The sequence below is a fragment of the Argopecten irradians genome, chromosome 1 (genome assembly GCF_041381155.1).
Source record: "Argopecten irradians isolate NY chromosome 1, Ai_NY, whole genome shotgun sequence".
NCBI classification, from domain to species: domain Eukaryota; kingdom Metazoa; phylum Mollusca; class Bivalvia; order Pectinida; family Pectinidae; genus Argopecten; species Argopecten irradians.
In genome coordinates, this window is record NC_091134.1 from 9834595 (window position 1) to 9854725 (window position 20131).

The following is a 20131-nucleotide window of genomic DNA, read 5'->3' on the forward strand; positions in this document are numbered from 1 at the left end:
TTTCTTCAGCTGCAAAAGTTACTTAGTTTACACCATTACCACTATTGAAAAGTTTGAGCTTCTAATTTCACTTCAAATATAAAAAAAATAATTAATTGCATCCCGAAAAAATTTCGTCGTACTATATCCTATATGGAATGAAGTACTGATTGTTCATGCACCAAACGAAAATAAATTATTTTTTATTATTTTTTGCGTTAATTAGACATATATATACACGATTTAACACTAGTTATTGTTCAAATGATTAATATCATATATGCTTTGTCGGCGGTGGAGCATCTTAAAAGAAGCACAAATTAGATTTTTACATGTTAAAAGGCAAAAACAATGGCAACAGAACTTTTAAGAATTAACAGAAAATCGTTTGTTAAGCAATACACACAATGTACTAGTATTCATTTTTAATATAAAACTTAACCTTTTTGTTTTAAATGATACTCAAAATATGTGATGTGTTTTTTCATTTTATTATCATTTGTTTTAGTTTTAAACTTTGTCTTGTCTTACATGCTTGATTGATGTCCTCCCTGCGGCATTGTATATTATACAAATATTTCATGGCCTGCTGTGCTCTAGTTCATAATATTTAACCCGAGGTGGTGGTAATCAACAAATGTTATATTGCACGAGACCGAAGGCCGAGTGCAATATAATATTCGTTGATTACCAACACCGAGGGTAAATATTATGAACTAGAGCACAGTAACCCATGAAATATTTGTTTTATTACATAATCACCAGTTTTTAATATATAATATATTCGCTGTGTCCGTCCTCTACTCGATAAACGTCTACATGAAGTGCTTGTTTCGAGATCTATAAAGCTAGCGCGAAATTGAACGTGAACCTTTGTGACGTCATAATAACGTAACTCACTGTTACGCGCGATTCCTCGGAGGTTTTCTACAAAACTAGACAACAACAGCGAGGTGTTCCTAAAGCCGTGCAATATAACATCTCGAACTGTGCAATATCACGTTTCCATGGAAGCGTGCAATATAACTTCGAACTGTGCAATATAACAAGGTTATATTGAACGGTCGGGATAATAGTTGAAAATATTATATTTCCTCATATATAGATTGGTGTAAACAAATTATGTAATACAATTCATTATAATCTTATTTATTTGTATTCTTTTTCTCGCAATAATAACTCTACAGAGCCAATGTTGTTTGTTACTCAATTTGCGACTTTAGATATACAAAACTCTTATATCTTGTTCGAAATTGTCGTATGATTTCACGTATTTAAGAGTTATATCGTGAAGAAATCATTTGGTTCATATGAATAAATTTGACTATGAATTTTACACCCAACACCACTGCAAGCCTTTAGATATTTTGGACTATACAGAATTCATTACATGTTGAATATTTGTGTGGTTTACTTTTTAATAAAAGTGTTGTGTTGTATGGTAATGAAGTTTGTTTTTTAGCCCACCATCATCAGATAGTGGGCTATTCAAATCGCCTTTCGTCCGTGGTCCGTCGTCCGTCCGTCCTTCCGTCCGTCCTTCCGTCCGTCCGTCCGTCCGTCCGTCCGTTAACAATTCTTGTTACCGCTATTTCTCTAAAAGTACTGAAGGGATCTTTCTCAAATTTCATATGTAGGTTCCCCTAGGACCCTAGTTGTGCATATTGTATTTTGGGACTGATCGGTCAACAAGATGGCCGCCAGGCAGCCATCTTGTATTTTGATAGTTAAAGTTTGTTACCGCTATTTCTCAGAAAGTACTGAAGGGATCTTTCTCAAATTTCATACGTAGGTTCCCCTAGGACCCTAGTTGTGCATATTGCATTTTGGGACTGATCGGTCAACAAGATGGCCGACCAGCCGCCATCTTGGATTTTGATAGTTAAAGTTTGTTACCGCTAATTCTCAGAAAGTACTGAAGGGATCTTTCTCAAATTTCATATGTAGGTTCCCCTAGGACCCTAGTAGTGCATATTGCATTTTGGGACTGATCGGTCAACAAGATGGCCGCCAGGTAGCCATCTTGGATTTTGATAGTTAAAGTTTGTTACCGCTATTTCTCAGAAAGCACTGAAGGGATCTTTCTCAAATTTCATATGTAGGTTCCCCTAGGACCCTAGTTGTGCATATTGCATTTTGGGACTGATCGGTCAACAAGATGGCCGACCAGGCAGCCATCTTGGATTTTGATAGTTAAAGTTTGTTACCGCTATTTCTCAGAAAGTACTGAAGGGATCTTTCTCAAATTTCATATGTAGGTTCCCCTAGGACCCTAGTAGTGCATATTGCATTTTGGGACTGATCGGTGAACAAGATGGCCGCCAGGTAGCCATCTTGGATTTTGATAGTTAAAGTTTGTTACCGCTATTTCTCAGAAAGCACTGAAGGGATCTTTCTCAAATTTCATATGTACGTTCCCCTAGGACCCTAGTTGTGCATATTGTCTTTTGGGACTGATCGGTCAACAAGATGGCCGCCAGGCAGCCATCTTGGATTTTGATAGTTAAAGTTTGTTACCGCTATTTCTCATAAAGTCTGAAGGGATCTTTCTCAAATTTCATATGTAGGTTCCCCTAGGACCCCAGTTGTGCATATTGCATTTTGGGACTGATCGGTCAACAAGATGGCCGACCGGTGGCCATCTTGGATTTTGATAGTTAAAGTTTGTTACCGCTATTTCTCAGAAAGTATTGAAGGGATTGTTCTCAAATTTCATATGTAGGTTCCTAGGACCCTAGGATTTTTCTAGGTCGACCAGTTTGCATATTGCATTTTGGGACTGATCAGATCAACAAGATGGCCCCAGGTAGCCATCTTGGATTTTGATAGTTAAAGTTTGTTACCGCTATTTCTCAAAAAGCCACTAGAAGGGATCTTTCTCAAATTTCATATGTAGGTTCCCCTAGGACCCAGTTGTGCATATTGCATTTTGGGACTGATCGGTCAACAAGATGGCCGCCAGGTAGCCATCTTGGATTTTGATAGTTAAAGTTTGTTACCGCTATTTCTCAGAAAGCACTGAAGGGATCTTTCTCAAATTTCATATGTAGGTTCCCCTAGGACCCCAGTTGTGCATATTGCATTTTGGGACTGATCGGTCAACAAGATGGCCGATCGTCACAAGAGGCCGTGGCCATCTTGGATTTTGATAGTTAAAGTTTGTTACCACTATTTCTCAAAAAGTGCAGAAGGGATCTTTCTCAAATTTCATATATAGGTTCCCCTAGGGCCCTAGTTGTGCATATTACATTTTGGGACAGATCAGTGAACAAGATGGCCGACAGGCGGCCATCTTGAATTTTGAAAGTTAAAGTTTGTTACCGCTATTTCTCAAAAAGTGCAGAAGGGATCTTTCTCAAATTTCATATACAGGTTCCCCTAGGACCCTAGTTGTGCATATTGCATTTTGGGACCAATCGGTAAACAAGATGGCCGACAGGGGGCCATCTTGGATTTTGATACTTAAAGTTTGTTATCACTATTTCTTAGAAAGTACTATAGCGATCTGTCTCAAATTTTATATATAGTGCGTTTGAAAAAGTTTGAAAAGCAGGGAAAAGATCCCTCTTTCCATTGTCAGACACAGATCATTCTTTGGTGGGCGCCAAGATCCCTCTGGGATCTCTTGTATTCTAATTCCTGTGTATAAACAATTTTACACATTTTGACTCTTCGCTTGGTATGAACTTCTACCTCCTTTTCATAACCCAGTAACACAATTAGACAATACCAGAAGCATGTTATTCATGATCTGTTTTAAACTGATGTGTCTTTGAACTCGGAAAGAAAACGCAAACCTCACAACACACGTTTCCATCAAACCCGATGTGGCAGAAATCGATAAGAACTTCCAAGGGTAAACTGCAAGATGACAGAAATAATCACTTGTTTCAAAAAAACACCTCAGTCAATATAACGTTTTCAACATGATAGAAATGACGGTATTGCTGTTTGCTATATATATGTAGGAAATGACAACACAATAATTTATTTAAAAGCTAATTATCAGGAGCTCTACCCCATAACGTCTATAATCTCAATAATGTATGACGTTGTGATCCTATCACAAAGTGCCATCGGCTAAGTACTTTTAGGCTGCTACACATCTACAAATACATCATTGTGTATATTTTATTCAAAACATTTACTATTGAGCTTATAAATACCAAGGGATGTGTTATGGTTGCTGAGACTGCAGTGGCGGTATAGTTGAATTAATCTGATTTTTGTCAGTTGCCAGATACTGATCACAGGGCGATAGATTATGTTCGGGATCTCAAGTTTTCCCCTCCCTTCTTGACGAGTATAGTGTCCTTTATAAATAATAACGGTTAATGAATTTAAAAACGACAAATAAACCTTAAATCGTATGTCTTGATACTGAAGGTGCTCAAAAAGTGAAATCGGAACAAACATATTATTCAATATGGGCTATTTTGTATAAATGAACACATTTTTCCAAATTAAAAAGAAAAAGAAAAACAAAGTTAAATACGCATGAAACTACATGTAACATGTTTAAAGCTTGTTGTAGCTGTAACGTTGTACTAACTGTCTGTTGAAGTGTTTGTAATAACTGTATTACAAACTATGCTTATAACGAACAACACCTGAAGGATGTCACAGACGGATATAATATAAAGGGCGATAACTCCATTAATTAGAATAATTTTACGAGTATTTTGTTGTTTGTGTACAAGTTTTAATTTTTGCTGGCCAAAGCTCGCAGAAACAACAAAAATCGTCTTAGACTCGATTAATAAAATGTTTTATAATACACTCGATTAAATTCTCAAAGGACAGAGACAAGGGGATATGTTTATAACTGACCTCTGTTAGAAGGTCTCACGCCCGTCCAACTCAAAGACTCGATCGTAGGACGAACACAGACACAGAGGTAATGTTTACATTTGACCTCCATCATTCTTAACAAAAATGAAAGCACTGCACGTCGCCCCGGTCGGGATATTTTTTCTCGTTCCTTTATACAATTGTTCATTTAAAACAATGTTTGTATGATACAATGTATATTAAACATACATTGTATATGTATTGTTTACATTTTTCCAATTTTCTATGAAAAACAATAATATACACGTAATGTTGCGTCAAAATGTAAACAAAGCCATGGGTTTCTTTTAAAAAAGTAGCCCCTTTATGTTGCATAGAACATTTTCATACGCAAGTTCAAAGTTCAATGTTACCATGCAGTTATGGTAAACAAAATCGGCTAGTACTTGTGTATAGTGAACAAGCCTCGCAAGTGTAAATATTAGTTCATGTACTTCATTTAGATCAAAAATAATAAACTTTATACGTCGTTATATTTTCGTCGCCCATTAAACGTTTTGAAAGTAAGTCGGTCTCAAACGTACATATGTAAGCCTTACATATCTTCCAGTATAAATGAATTCGAAAAGAAGATGGGCTTGAAAATAGGCCAGTCTCTAAAACAATTTTTGTGATTACCTACCACCAAAGAGTATAAGCCGAAGCTTATTATCGAGATTTTAGGTTATCAGTTTTTGTTATGTTTAAACAATTGCATGTTACTGCAAGCATACTTATTAAGACACAATTAAATCAACAATACCAATTGTAATTAGGCTACATTAATATCGGAAAAGCGCTAAAAAAATTTAAAAAAAAATCACCTGATTTCTTCTCATTACGATCATGTGAATTTGTTCCTTATCGACACGTCATTCAATCCCACATTCACCGGAATGACGTCATTTTAATGATATCGAAAATCTCGTATGGCGGTGTCGTTTTTTTCTTGGCTCATAGCAAAGGTAAGTATTGTAAAGTAATTCTTTGATGTTTTTTGAGTATTCTTATATTATTAGCCGTCATCTCGGCTTTCCTTAGTCTCGCATCAAAAGAAACCTTTTTATTGTAAGATACTAATCATGTATTCTCTACATTATAAATTGCGTCAGACATGACAGACGGGGATCTAGAATTTCATCTACTCGCATAGCCACAACATACCATTTTCTTAATTACACAAATTTTAAAATTCATATTATGAAATGAAAAAGACTTAATAGTAGTTCAAATCATGACAACTGTATAACCTTTAAGATTGTTGTTAAATGAGTTATTAATAACACGGGTAGAATTTTATACAGATGTAGAAGATTATTTGTTCGCCATCTTCGTTTTTATGGATTATATACTAAATTTTACTTCTGGTTTTACCAGTTGTATCCTAAAAAGATTGAAATGAGATAATAAGTTTTCTGAGAGTCATCATAATTATTTTGAAATGCTCAAGGGTGAAAACTCCACACCCACCGTGATCTTACTATATACGTAAATAGACAATAGCTGATATAAGACAAAAAAAAAAACGCGAATTGGCGTCCGGACTATCAATCTCAAAATCGATTCGTTTGATCAGGTCATATATAATTGATATGCGTATATTCATAGATGTTACAGTTTATAAGGAACATTTAACTTATTAATAACATATCATGTGACAGATGCCTCGCATGGACTCGAAGCTGGTTGCTTAGCAAAACGATATTAATTTCCAACAAATACTCTCATGATAGCATTGACGTCAATAACCATTCCTTTCTCTCAAAGCTCAATTGGATTACATCGGATACATTCAGTCTGAATAATTTCTTGAAGGGATCAGTTGATCAAATTTCTGGTAAGTACAAAATATATTTTGATAGAATTTGGGAAATGACCTCTTACATCATTATATATCTTAGCTATGTTTCCGCTAAGCTATTTCTCGCATTAAATTCGATGCAAATGACATGATACATCTTCCTACTAGCTTTATCTCTTTTGTATTTGTTAACCAGTTTTCTATGACACATTTCCACTCAGACATAACAAACAAATATTTGCTGCATTTCAATACCGTTCATATTGATGCAACATTGCGCAGCGTAAAACAATGATGCACATGAACGATCTACATGATATCGGTATACGTGGTAATTTGCCAAAGTTTATTTCAAACTTTATATCTGACAGACATTTCAAAGTTCGAACGGGTTCAACTTATTCAGAAACAGAAACACAGGAGATGGGCGTCCCCCAGGGTGGTATCCTGTCCGTCACACTTTTTGGATTAAAAAATAACAGCATAACTAAATGTCTTGGCCAATCTACGGAAGGGTCTCTATTTGTGGATGATTTCTTGATCTGTTACAGATCAAAGAACATGCACACTATAGAACGACAACTACAACAATGTTTAGGCAAATTACAAAATTGGGCTGACGAAAATGGCTTTAGATTTTCAAGATCAAAAACTGTCTGTATGCACTTCTGTCAAAAACGAAAACCACACAATGATCCTGACCTCACACTCAATGGAATTAAAATTCCAGTAGTTGAAACAAACTAAATTTCTTGGACTAATATTTGATTCGAAACTATTCCTTTTTCCACATATCAAACATCTGAAGGATAAGTGCTCGAAGGCGCTTAACATTTTACGAGTTCTTTCCCATTCTGATTGGGGTGCAGACCGTGAAATGCTTCTACATATCGATCGGGCACTTATTAGATCAAAACTTGACTACGGCTCTATTGTCTATGGATCGGCTCGCAGCTCCTATCTACAGATGCTTGACCCTATACAGAATCAGGGACTGCGTCTCGCACTTGGAGCTTTTCGAACAACACCTGTGAAGAGTCTCCATGTGGAAGCTAATGAACCATCTCTCGACGATCGACGAAAGAAATTATCCTTATAGTATGCTGCTTAACTGAAATCAAACTAAAAACTCCCGCATTAAAATCTTGTATTCAATCCACAACATCAAGAAATATTTACACAAAATCAAAAGCTCATACCAACATTTGGCATCAGAATTTCAAAATATTTGCTGGAACTAAATATAAATTTCGACACCATTGACGAGTACACCGTATCGGATGTACCACCATGGCTCATTCAAACACCTGATATCAATTTATCTCTACTTGAGTGGGCAAACTCCAGTGCATTACCCGAAGAACACAAATCCTCCTTTCGGGAGTGCATTAGGCTTTCCCTGACCATGTTCAGATCTACACTGACGGATCAAAAGATGGTGATAATGTTGCGGCAGCATGCTGTACATCTAATCACTGCTCCTCTATCCGACTCCCGGATGTTGCCTCCATTTTCTCTACGGAAGCATGTGCTATCGGTCTGGCGCTTGACCATATCGAAGAACACCGCATTGAAAAGGCAATCATCTGTTCCGACTCTCTTTCGGTTCTTCAGGCTTTGAAATCAAGAAACCCTAGAAACACATTAATCCAAAATCTTTTGATCCGAACATTTCGATTGTCTTCTAAAACTCAAATTACTTATCTGTGGATTCCCAGTCAGGAAATGAAAAGGCTGATAAAGCAGCTAAGACTGCTCTTCGCCTAGCACAAACAGATTTGAAACTACCTACACCGACATCAAACCTTACATTCAGTCAGCCATTAAACACCATTGGCAACAAAAGTGGTCTACCGAAACAAACAATAAACTGTTTAAAACACAGCCTACACTTAATCCTAATCTGTCCAGTCGGAGAGACCGCAGAGAGGAAGTTGTTCTCTCTCGGCTCCGAATTGGACACACATATTTTACACATTCTTATCTATTGAGAGGGGAGGATCCTCTTACATGCCATGCATGCGATTCTCCTCTCACAGTGGAGCATATTTTATTGCATTGTTTTGATTTTAAACACATACGAGATAAGTACTATGATGTCTCCGACATTTATACTTTGTTTCATGGCGTGAGACATAATCGTATTTTCAATTATCTAAAAAGAGATCGGCATTTTAACAAAATTTGATCGTTTTCTAATCGCATCTAACATTCATATCAAACGTTTCGTCAACATTGTGCATGAGTTTTCTCATGTGTTTTAGCCAAAACTATTTTTATCCTATGTAACTCTTTTTATCAAATCAACATTTACAATTTTGTTTTAGTTTTTACTTGCCTTTTTCTTATCCTGATCTTTTAGATACAGTTTATATCCTAATACTAATGGCTGCCTTGTAGTTTGGCCCTAAATGACCTTAGCTGTCGATGGGCCGTAAAACTCAAACAAAATGATGCACATACAATTCATTGACTTACTCGTATAATGAGTTTTTCGTTTGCAATATCACTAATGTGAGGCCCTTCAAATTTGATTTCTCGTTCGTCGCATTTTCGTCGCATTTCCCGCTCCTGTTTTCCGAAAACAACCGCTCCTCATTTTGTTGTCAGGTAGGCTGACGAACCCTGCAAATTTGTACAGGTTTCAATTTTACTATCATCGTTTCCTGGTCACTCTGGTGTTTGAATCATTAACGCATCGTCTCTTCAAATACACAATCGTCTTGCAAATATTTACAACAACATACATTTTTTTCAATTTTTTCCGTCACCACGTGCAGAGGTACTTAAAATGTGATAGGGACGCAAACTTTTTAATAGTTATCTGATATCTTAAGGCACGGTCAGTGTGTATTTTGGCACGGGGCCGTCTTAGCAATGTGCATGCGGTTACTTTTGCCAACGTGTTTTGACTGCATGAATGAGTAACATTGGTGACGATTCGTCTGTTATTCAATCCGTAAAATATCGGTTGATCTAGTAAATTATACATTTTGCTAGGATCGACCTTAACTAAGTTTCATTTCTAGACTTCTACGACAGTAAATAAAATAGATTTGCTTTCATTTTTGTGTTGATTGTTACGTTTGATTTACCCAAAACGTTTTATGAGGAAATACTTTTATGAACGATCTTTTCGTTTCAAGATTCCATATTAAATCAGTCTTTTCTGATATGAATGCTGATAAAATGAAACTTTTGAGTCATACTATCCATATGGTTTTTTTTCGAAAGACAATAAAGGAATATCATTAAAAGAATAATCTTTATGTTTATAGTTTTTGAAGTTATATACATTGTGCATGTACATGCATCTCAGTTTTAGTATGAGAAACAAAAATAAGTACCATGCTAAACAAAAATAGACAGTTTCATACAATATTTTGTAACAAACGAGAAAGGATTTACATGTCGGATGATATTTCATCAGTTTAAACTATTTTCCATTAACAATAATAGCTGGTTGGTGCTATTGGTTCGTTAGTTTTTGCTGAATGCTCTGTAAAAAGCAAATTATTTGCATTAAGTAAAGTTTATTAAGCTTTATTTTTCTTTACTATTTCTTTGAAGTATCAAACATTGCCAATCAATGTTAAAATTGTCATAATTTGTCCTGAAAATATATCATGCATTGAAGTATAATAGCATGTTATTTAGTAACTGCACAAATGTCTTTATCATATTTTAACATTTTTTACATTTTTGATACAGTAATGAATGGTGAAAACAAAATGAAAACAGCAAAACTCATATTTCAACTTAAAACATTTGTTTATTAAGTGTTATTTCATGAAACGAAATAAAAGTATAATAATAAAAGTATGCCTAATACACATGTTGTAACCTGAACGCTTTTCATTGGCTCAAATTCTAAAGAGAGGTCTTGATGTGGTGAAATAATGGCGGTTTCAAAATAGGATTTTTGCGACACTTTTTACATTATAATTCCTCGAATTTTTTTGAAGTTATATAAAAAAATATCCTTAATTTTTGTTCATATCCTTTTTATAAAATGTATCTCGCTGTTTTAATTTGCGTTCGCGAAGGCTCGCAGAAATAATAAAAACTATGTTTTACTCATTCTATAACATCTCATATGAAATCAACACTGAAATCGTACATTTATGTTCATTGTAATTTTTCTCCACCTGTGTATACTCATTTACTATATCATTGTCGTCATTTTCTTTTGGATGGTTTCATGACATTATTAACATAAATTATTGATAATTATAGAGCAAATGGTTTTGTCATATCGTTTCGTTTTCTATGGAGTTCAACAAAACAAACACCATCTATCAGAAATACAGTGGTGCTCAAGACAACCGCTTTTGACGAAATAAAAGAAGAAGGGATTTGTCATTGGTGGAGAAAGAACTGTTTTCACGAATGACAACTATCAATAACCTGCATTAATAATGGATTGCCTCACTAACCACGATCCACATCGATAGCTACATTGTATAGGCCCGAGTCAGCATTTGATATCAGGCGTGAAAAGGACAATTCAATAAGGCATATTGTGTTACCAGGAAGCAAAATGTGACATGCACATATTGTTAACATTCTTTCGGAAAAACAAGGCAAACTATTGACATACTTCAACGACAGAGGTCCTAGCACGGACACAGAATTGCTGCTTTATGACACATTATGAACTGTAATAAATGTTTGATGTCTGTTTAGATGAACACATATCTGAATAAGTCCCTTCATAATTACTAATAGCGCGGTAAAATGTGAAATGAATTTGTAGATTATTGCTTGGCTTCTCAGTTTGACTGTTTACACATTTCATTGTACTGTAGACGTCATTATCATGATTTATTGCAGTAATGCCAGTGAAGACGGAACATTTTCCTGCAGTAATCGTGTGGTTTATGTGTTTTTTTTCAGATAACGTTCCAACCATTATGCAGATAAGACGTGCCGTTGACTTACTACTTCTAGCTACTATAATGCTGCTGTTTATAGCGAAAAGAGGTAAATGAGCTGAGTATTTCTTTGACGAATTATTCTCATTTTCGCATCGGCTGTATTTCTTGTTTTCATTTCCAAATATTTACATTTTCACTTCGCTCCACCTCAATGAAACTAGCAAACTCTGATCCCTTCATTTCCCAATGAAGATGCTTGGTCACACGCTGACCTCTGACCGGCGTGAAAATACGTTTTGATATATATATATTGTTTACATTGTGACCTAGTGTTACGCCGCTTCAGTTTTGAATGGACTTTCTGCAATGTGGTAGAGATGTCATTGTACATTTAGAAACACAGACAGTAATGCTTGATGAAGAGATATTATATGTTGTCAGTTAAATAAAATAATACGTATACAAATGTATATACACGTACTTCGATGAAACGCTGACTTAGGCTCAATGACAATTTATTGACTCGTGCCCTATCCGGGCCTCGAACGCACGATTTACGGCACCCAATCGTCTAGCCAAACATACCTGCGCCTTCTACCACTGCGCCACATACTCGTACCAGTTGATGAAACAGCCTATGATTTGGCGGTTAATAGTGGCTGTCAGTAATTTTCGGTGTGTTGTCTTGGAAACCCGACTACACAGTCATAGTAGATGAAGGAGTAATATCGATAAACCAGATATACAGAGATAAATACGACACTTCAATCCATTTCAAATATTTTAATTAAAATATATTTTCATATTGATCAATTTAAATAACAATTTAACATTCTTTCAGTGAATTCTCACACTAACATAAACCCAGACGTGACCTCTGGAAGGTAAAAGTACGCCAGTGCCTAACTGATAGTAATAACATTGGTTAACATACATTGGGTTTAGTGGCCACATATACAATGTAGGGACTGTGCAGTGGCAATGTAAATACATAGATATGACGACCATATAAATGAAGAAATAATCATAATTATTTGTTTAGATTGCCATTGTGGCGAAAATCTTATTACTGGACCCTACGGTGTCGATGACTCATTCATAACGGCATCGTCCTCGTACCGACACGCTGATTGTCAACCAAAGTATGTCAGGATAGGAACGTCTGATGGCGCATGGTGTGCTGGTAGTGAATCTAATACCGAATACCTACAGGTAATCCACACTACACTACAGCAAACAATTGTATTGTTTATTAGCGAAACTTACCAAGTCTTCTTCACATACAAGCGTCTATTTTTCATTGATTGTGATAACATTTTTTTAACATTCTGATTTTGCACATAATTATAGCCTGTCCTCGTTAAAAAAATCGTGTTATTTTCATTGGGGTTTTATTGGAGTAAGTGGATTTTTATTTCCACTTTCATATGGCTCCGATATAATTCCCTACCTGCAAGGCCATCATGATTATAAAAGTATGATGGAAAAAAATATAACCGGCTGACGATGTATTTCACAAGTGTTCGTGTAACTAAATACCAAAATATAAATCAAAGGGGATAAACTATCTGTAAAAGAAAACTTGTTCCATAATAGCTCTATGAATCTATGTTAGAAAACAGTTGTATTTGTCCTCTAATTGTGTATAAATGCACATCGTATGTACAGTGTAAAAGGCAAGGATGTAGATACTAGAAAATTTAAACGATGACTTAAACGGTCATGAAACGAAACTGACTATAAGCATCTTAAAACGCAATGAACCGGGAAAGAACCATATTATATTAATTGCTTTAGTAACGCTAACGAAAAACAAAATGCGTGTTATGTGTTAATATGTATTGTATTATTTACTTATCCATGTTTGTTTTTATTTATTCATTTATATTCATTCCTAGATCCAGCTGAGAGCCTTGTCATCTATCACCGGATTTATCATTCGAGGACGACCATCTGATTACGTCCAATATACAAAGTCGTTTGCAGTGAAGCACAGCTTAGATGGACAACAATGGCATGACGTTTTCGACAGTGATGGATTAAAAAAGGTAAATGTAAAAAAATCTTTATGCGTTTTTTTCGAAATCATTGAATGTGGTTACATTTGCTAATTCCTAGCATTTTACTATTTTGAGTTTTATGAATGAAACACCACAATGTCTTATTATGTAAATACTACATGCTTTAGAGGGTGGCAGTGCTTAGTGTTCCCCTCATACTTCAATTTCTTCCGATTGTAATGAAATGAAGCTAAGCAATTGTATTTAAGCATTTTATTACCTTTCCATCTATACAAATATGCATTTATCATAATGAGATATCGAGAAGAATTATTCTAAATTGGTTTTTCATGACAGATATTTCCTGCAAATAGCGACAGAACATCAAATGTGACGATGACTGTGACTGAGATAAGGCCTACTAAATTCATTAGGATTTATCCAGAAACGTGGAATAACTGGCCCGCGTTTCGTTTCGAAATCACCGGATGTGCATGTATGTATTAACATGTTTGTTCCTCATTTTATTTCATTTTAATTCTGGCGTCGGCGCATCATTTTTATTAGGTATTTGTTTGTCTTAACCAGGTGAATGAATAAACCTAGTTTCTCCTCTTTTAACGTTAAATATTCGGATCAATTAAAAACGAGTCATAATATAAAAAAAACATCATTTCTCCAAGTTTATATCAATTTCAGTTAGACCAAGTTGCTTTCGTATGATTGTATTACCTTTTATTAAAAAAGGATTTTTTTATATTAGTTATACCAAAGCTTGGTTGGGTTGGAAAGATGGGTGACCCGGTGGACCTTCCAGCTACGCTTCACTTGACAACATCACCTAACAATGGAATATGCGGGAAAGCATGCCACCTATCAGTATCATGTGAGAGTTTCATGTTTGATTTTAAAACTAAGGAATGCCATCTCTACTCGGTAAAATCACTGAACTTCACAGAGTCTGTATCAGATTCCAGCCACAAGGTATACTTCCTGAAAACCGACCCACCTGGATATCAACTTTAACTTCAGTTTCATAACAAATTCAGGATTGTTCTGACTTTTTTAATCCAATACAATGAATTGCATCAAGACGGAAACGCACTGCCTTCCTTTTGATCGTTCTGCTGATCGCCACGTTCCTTTGAAGTAATCGTGATCAAAGTCCAAGTAACAGTATGTTTGAGGTTTTAGTTGAAAGCCCTTCCCGCGCATTCTGATTCGTCGTTTACCTGGAGTCGGTGAAGGTGTCCGACAGCAGCAGAGCCACGAATATACTCTTTATCTTAAAAATGACACACAGTTAGATTTGTTTATATATTACATTGAATTTTTATTTTCTGCATTGAAAAAGGCTGTGTACTGCAAAGTCAAATAACATCCATACGAACACTGACCACATGCTAACCAGACATCCCTGTACATGTACATGTACCATAGACTCCGATCATCGATATTCCAGGAATGTACCCTTCGAAAACGGGGAACCAAAACGCTTGGATGTCCCTTTTGTATCGATTGTGCTGGATACGAGCCTCACCATTTCTATATTTGTAAAAATGAGTCACAACTAGCTTTGCAACAAACTTTCATACCGAAATATTACTATATGAATCCATTTTTTTATAATTTACAAAATAGGTAGGGATGTACTCTCTATGTAATTCTCAATTATCTCCGTAAATATGTTTTTTCTTCACTTATTAAAATACTCAGTTAAATGTACTTTAAAAGTAACATGCATACCATATATGCACATACATGTAATTGATAAATGAATACCATCATATGTATTCGGATAATGTAATCATGCAGCATCAGTTATCTCTGTCAATAATTTATTTATTTTTCTTTATTCATTCTTCACTTGTTTTTTACATAATGACCTTTCTTTAACACATTGTTACAAACAAATTTTTAATCTTGGAGTATCGAGGATGTGTGCGCCCATACTCCCATGCATTCTTATAATTTCCTTGATACTTTTTTAGAATTAATACTGATTATAGTGTATAAAAATCAGAACTCAATTCTTAACCTGATTATGCCATCAATAATCACTAAATATGTGATTTCGCAAACATATCTTTGTGAGTAATTACTCAATGACACGTGTTTTAAAAAAAAAATAGGTCTTGTTGATACATACATGACTTATTTCGGGTTGAATATCCATAAAGAAGTTGAAATATACAGGTAATACATACATTTTAATTACTATTTTCCCGGTTAAATTTAAACTTTTGTTTTTAGAAACTAGGCTGGGTTTACTTTATTAGTAAAAGATACAAACAACGGAATTTGTGTTTAAAATATCACGTAATTTTCATATGATGAGAATTGATTTGCAGACTTTTTTTTTAAATTTATTTCAAGATGGCGGAAATTCATAGTAGTAAAATTTCAATAAAACGTCACAGTACATTATGAGCCTCGGCAAGCCTCGGGTTTTACATTTTGTGACCCTCGGGTAGAATATCTCTATCCTTCATATACATGTACAGTTACACACTTATGAAAGAGTCTTAAAATATGTGATACATGAATCAAGGACGTAGTCTCACTTATAAATCCTTGGTGATGTATTCATAATTCGATATTTGAATGTGCATAATCATAAGCTAACTTTGCCGAGGTATTAATATATCGAATGGTCCGTGCAAGCGATTTTGATTTTTAAAATGTTACAATATGCACGTGAGCCTGATGAAATCCAATGCCAATCCAAGATTCAGCAGCACAAGTTTAAAATGTGACTGACCAATCAAAAGGCGACATGGATTAGCAATTGCAAGTGGGAGTGGTTTCAATTCTCGACAGAATGTCGGTGATGGGGTAAAGGTTGCCTCTGACGGGGTCTGTGACAACTTAATCATGAAATAACCCTGTTCGTTTGATTTTAGGATCAAATTGTTGTAAAATTAGATTTACCCTTAATGGTTTTCTTTCTAATGCGTTTTTACGTTGCCTTTTGGCCGTGGGTTAAGCGTTTCGTTCATGTGGTAAAATGTTCCAATTTCTGCCCCATTACCCAGACGAAGTATGTGCAGAAGAAGACACTTTCCTAGCATAATGTTCACAAAAAAGGAGTGAAGGAAATAATTTCCCTGTTGTCTCTGCTGAACATTAAACTAACTAATTATATATATAATCCTCGATACTCCAGGGTTACTTTCACTGACATTTTATACACCACTGGCAATATCATAGTAAAACTGGAGGCAATTCAAGAGGAGAAAAAATAATCACAAGCCTGCAGAATTACAGATAGAGCGACGCCCAACTTCACAGTCACACAGTAAACCACAGTGTACCGTTATACAATTCTGTTGGTGTACATCAAATGATCAAATTACTGCTGACCCGATTTTTACTATGAGATAGTCAAGAGCGGATATAACGATAGTGATAATAACCCCTGGAGTATTGAGGATGACCAATTATGATCTTAACAGTAAGGAATCTCATTTTACTGGCCCTGTTTCCAAAATGTATGCAAATAATATTTGTGCACACCCATGCAAGGCTCATCGATTATTGGTCAGCACTTTTCAATTAGAAAGACGTGTATAGTGTGATGTATTATGTACTGTATATTATGTTCAAAATTGACTTGCTTTGGCAGTGTCAAATAAATTTGGTAATCGTTGTTTTGGTACGAGTTTCATTACTTTTTTTTTCTAAATTTAATACCGTAAACTGGTTTATTGGTGAGAGATACAAATTGAATTCCAATGTTTCGCTAATGGTTGTATGGAACATATTTACAAAATAGATGGAAAAAACATAGGAACCCATTGAAAAAAATATATATAGAATGAGTGAAATGAACTGGTATACAGTAGATGACACCATATATGTCAATCATTATAAAAACACATCAGCAAAATTTTAACGATGGACTACGTCGACATTGGATCAATCAAATGACGCTTTCTGTCTGCAAATAAAGGGAGGCAACTGCAGTTTTTTTCCATGCATTTCCGCAGTACCCATACATAATATCAGTATGATATTTGTATTTTCCTATACATGTCTGAAAATATATCAGAAAGTGGTGAGTATATTATTTATAAGCGTCATTTATTCAATTTGGGATTTTTTGTGCTTGCATCCTAGATTATATTATATAGTTTTTCAAATTATTCTACACACATTGTAACTAGACATCAAATGTCCGTAAAATGATTCCCAAACAATTTAATGATATTAGAACAAAGCGAATTTTTGAAGCAATTGAACCTTTTATCAAGATCACGGGGGAGAAACAACGTAACATACATGGTTGTCGTTACAATTTAAATGGCGGGAAATTGTTCGCTTCAAGGTAGAAAATGGTATATATACTGTATCACCAATAACGACAATCCCAATAACTATTATCAGCTGACCAAAAACGGAATATCCGTTACGAAGATAAAATGTCTTAATTCTCTAATGGGATTTCTATCACAAATGAGGGTTTTTGGATTAGGACAGAGTGTGAATATATGAATAAAAAATAAACAGAAAATTCGGCTCCGTTATTTCCATAAATTGCACTTTTCAATATTTTACTGTATAGTCAATAGTTACTGAAACATCTAGCTGCGCCCTTAAAGGCATTGCCTTCAGTCATATTATACGTATTTCAAAATTAAACAGTTATTAAATGCAATATGCTACATAATATAACAAAGTGTTCTACATGCGACATCGGAAATATGCAGAAATTAGGATTGTTTACAAATTCATGCTTGATTGTGTTAACGATATCAGGCACTATTTTGAAATTGTGTTGGAGTGTTTGAAGAAACGGAGAGATTTATAACACAATTAACACTTGCTACAGTTAGTAGCTATTTAATATACATGGTTCTGTCTGGAATTACATGCTGTCAGTCATGGTCATGTCAGTTCAATTAACTGTTAGTCTTATGACACTGACATACTCGTGGCACTAACATGAACAACATGACTCACTAGTAAAAAATAATCAATCCCACAGGTGTCAATTTGATGAGATATGATACTCGTAACACTCAATAACAGTGACGAAAGAAAGTCCAAACACCTTCGTTATTTCTTCGGACAAAGTGTTTGGAAAGAAACACGGGATGGCTTTATTCTTAAACGAGATTCCTAGCATTTTCCTTATTTTGTTTACAGAAGCAGACGACATGTACGGTGACATCCGGCTGGTAAATTCTGATACTTGTTCCTCTGGTCGTGTAAAGGTTTATAGACCAACAGGTTTTGGCACGATACGGTACGATGCCATTACTCAAGAATCATACGATGTCATCTGCGCTCAACTTGGATACAGGTAAATGGCACCACGTGTTGCTCACCAAGAGTTTCAGTGGGCCTGTATCGCTCACCTTGATATTCCAATGATTAGGGTAAATAGCTAAATACACTATATCAAAAATAAAAAAATATTTTGAAATAATGTTATTAATAATTTCACAATAATGTAAATCAATTATTGTTATTTGTCGTGATGGGTTCTAACCATCTAACCCCAGCGGTCACTATTTAAGCGAAATTTTATTCTCCTCTCCAAATATGTTTCTGACCTGTTATAAACCAATCAACTACTTAGACTAGTAACGATCTATTGTTTCCTTCTGCCCCAGGGAGATCAAAGTCACCACTCGGACGAATTCTTATCCCCGCTTCTCAAGGATTTCTAGACCAAAACTAAATTATGACTAGAAGCGATTTAAAGGCATTCCTTCTAATTCCTCTACTAGGTTATATCCTCTTAGCTCCAGAGGTATAAAAATAGCCATTTATGTAAAATCGAATCCCCTTCCAAAAGACTATTTCTGATTACATTTGGTGTAAATCTATAAATTTTATGACTAGCACCGATTGCTGTATTGATAGATCTCATCTACTGACACCATCCTTTTGGAGTCAGTTCATTGTCTTCAGGGGTAGGACCATCCTCGTTTGTGATAAACATTAATGTCAATCAGTGATGATGTTTCACACTAACTTTGAAGAAAATCCACACTTATGTTACGGAAAAACGAATGACGCATAGCAGTAGAGAAACTGACGCAGCACGATAAAAATAGGTAGAGGACCTGAAAAATTAGTATCATTCGCATACTACTTTCGTGGCTACTCTTAATTAAATAGGCCATAAATATAACACAGTTACTACTTACATATTTCTCAATTACAGCTTTTCATCTCAACAACACTATGGGAAGGAACAGCAAATGTATGGCTGTTCGTTGTCAAATGTTTGGGAACAGAAGAAAGACTAGAATATTGTGAAACATCTGGCTGGGGTTTGTACTCACGGAGTTATCACAAAAAAGATACAGGCGTCATATGTCTGTACCAAAATACTCTTTCATAAGTGGATATAAAGGATAGGGATATTCTATCCTCGGTATCAAAAAATGTTGCAAAACCCTCGGCAAGCCTCGGTTTTACTACATTTTGTGACCCTCAGGTAGAATATCCCTATCCTTTATATCCACATATGAAAGAGTCTTATAGTATACAACACAAGTACTCCAATATATTTTTTACAGGATTTCATTTTACAAAAGAATGATCTTTGAATCAAAATGAACTTTTGTGTTTGAAACGTATGCAGATGATGCAGCTGTTGAGCTGTATCATTCTCTCTAACTCCATGCTTT

General features: G+C 35.2%; 1 protein-coding gene across 1 annotated transcript; it reads left to right on the forward strand.

The window, feature by feature from the left end:
- The first annotated feature begins 10779 nt into the window (after positions 1-10779).
- LOC138309458 (lactadherin-like) lies at positions 10780-15342 on the forward strand. The gene is made up of 5 exons (XM_069250663.1): positions 10780-11593; positions 12530-12699; positions 13386-13535; positions 13845-13983; positions 14251-15342. Exons 1-5 carry the CDS (start codon positions 11446-11448, stop codon positions 14511-14513), a joined length of 870 nt encoding a protein of 289 aa, XP_069106764.1. The 5' UTR covers positions 10780-11445; the 3' UTR covers positions 14514-15342.
- Positions 15343-20131: the final 4789 nt, after the last annotated feature.

What these genes read in the sequence shown, in the direction of transcription:
- LOC138309458 (XM_069250663.1), top strand. Translation starts at nt 11,446, where the DNA reads ATGCCAGTGAAGACGGAACATTTTCCTGCAGTAATCGTGTGGTTTATG. An exon ending in GCTGTTTATAGCGAAAAGAG is followed by an intron (nt 11,594 to 12,529) that starts GTAAATGAGCTG and finishes TTATTTGTTTAG; the next exon opens with ATTGCCATTGTGGCGAAAAT. An exon ending in CTAATACCGAATACCTACAG is followed by an intron (nt 12,700 to 13,385) that starts GTAATCCACACT and finishes ATTCATTCCTAG; the next exon opens with ATCCAGCTGAGAGCCTTGTC.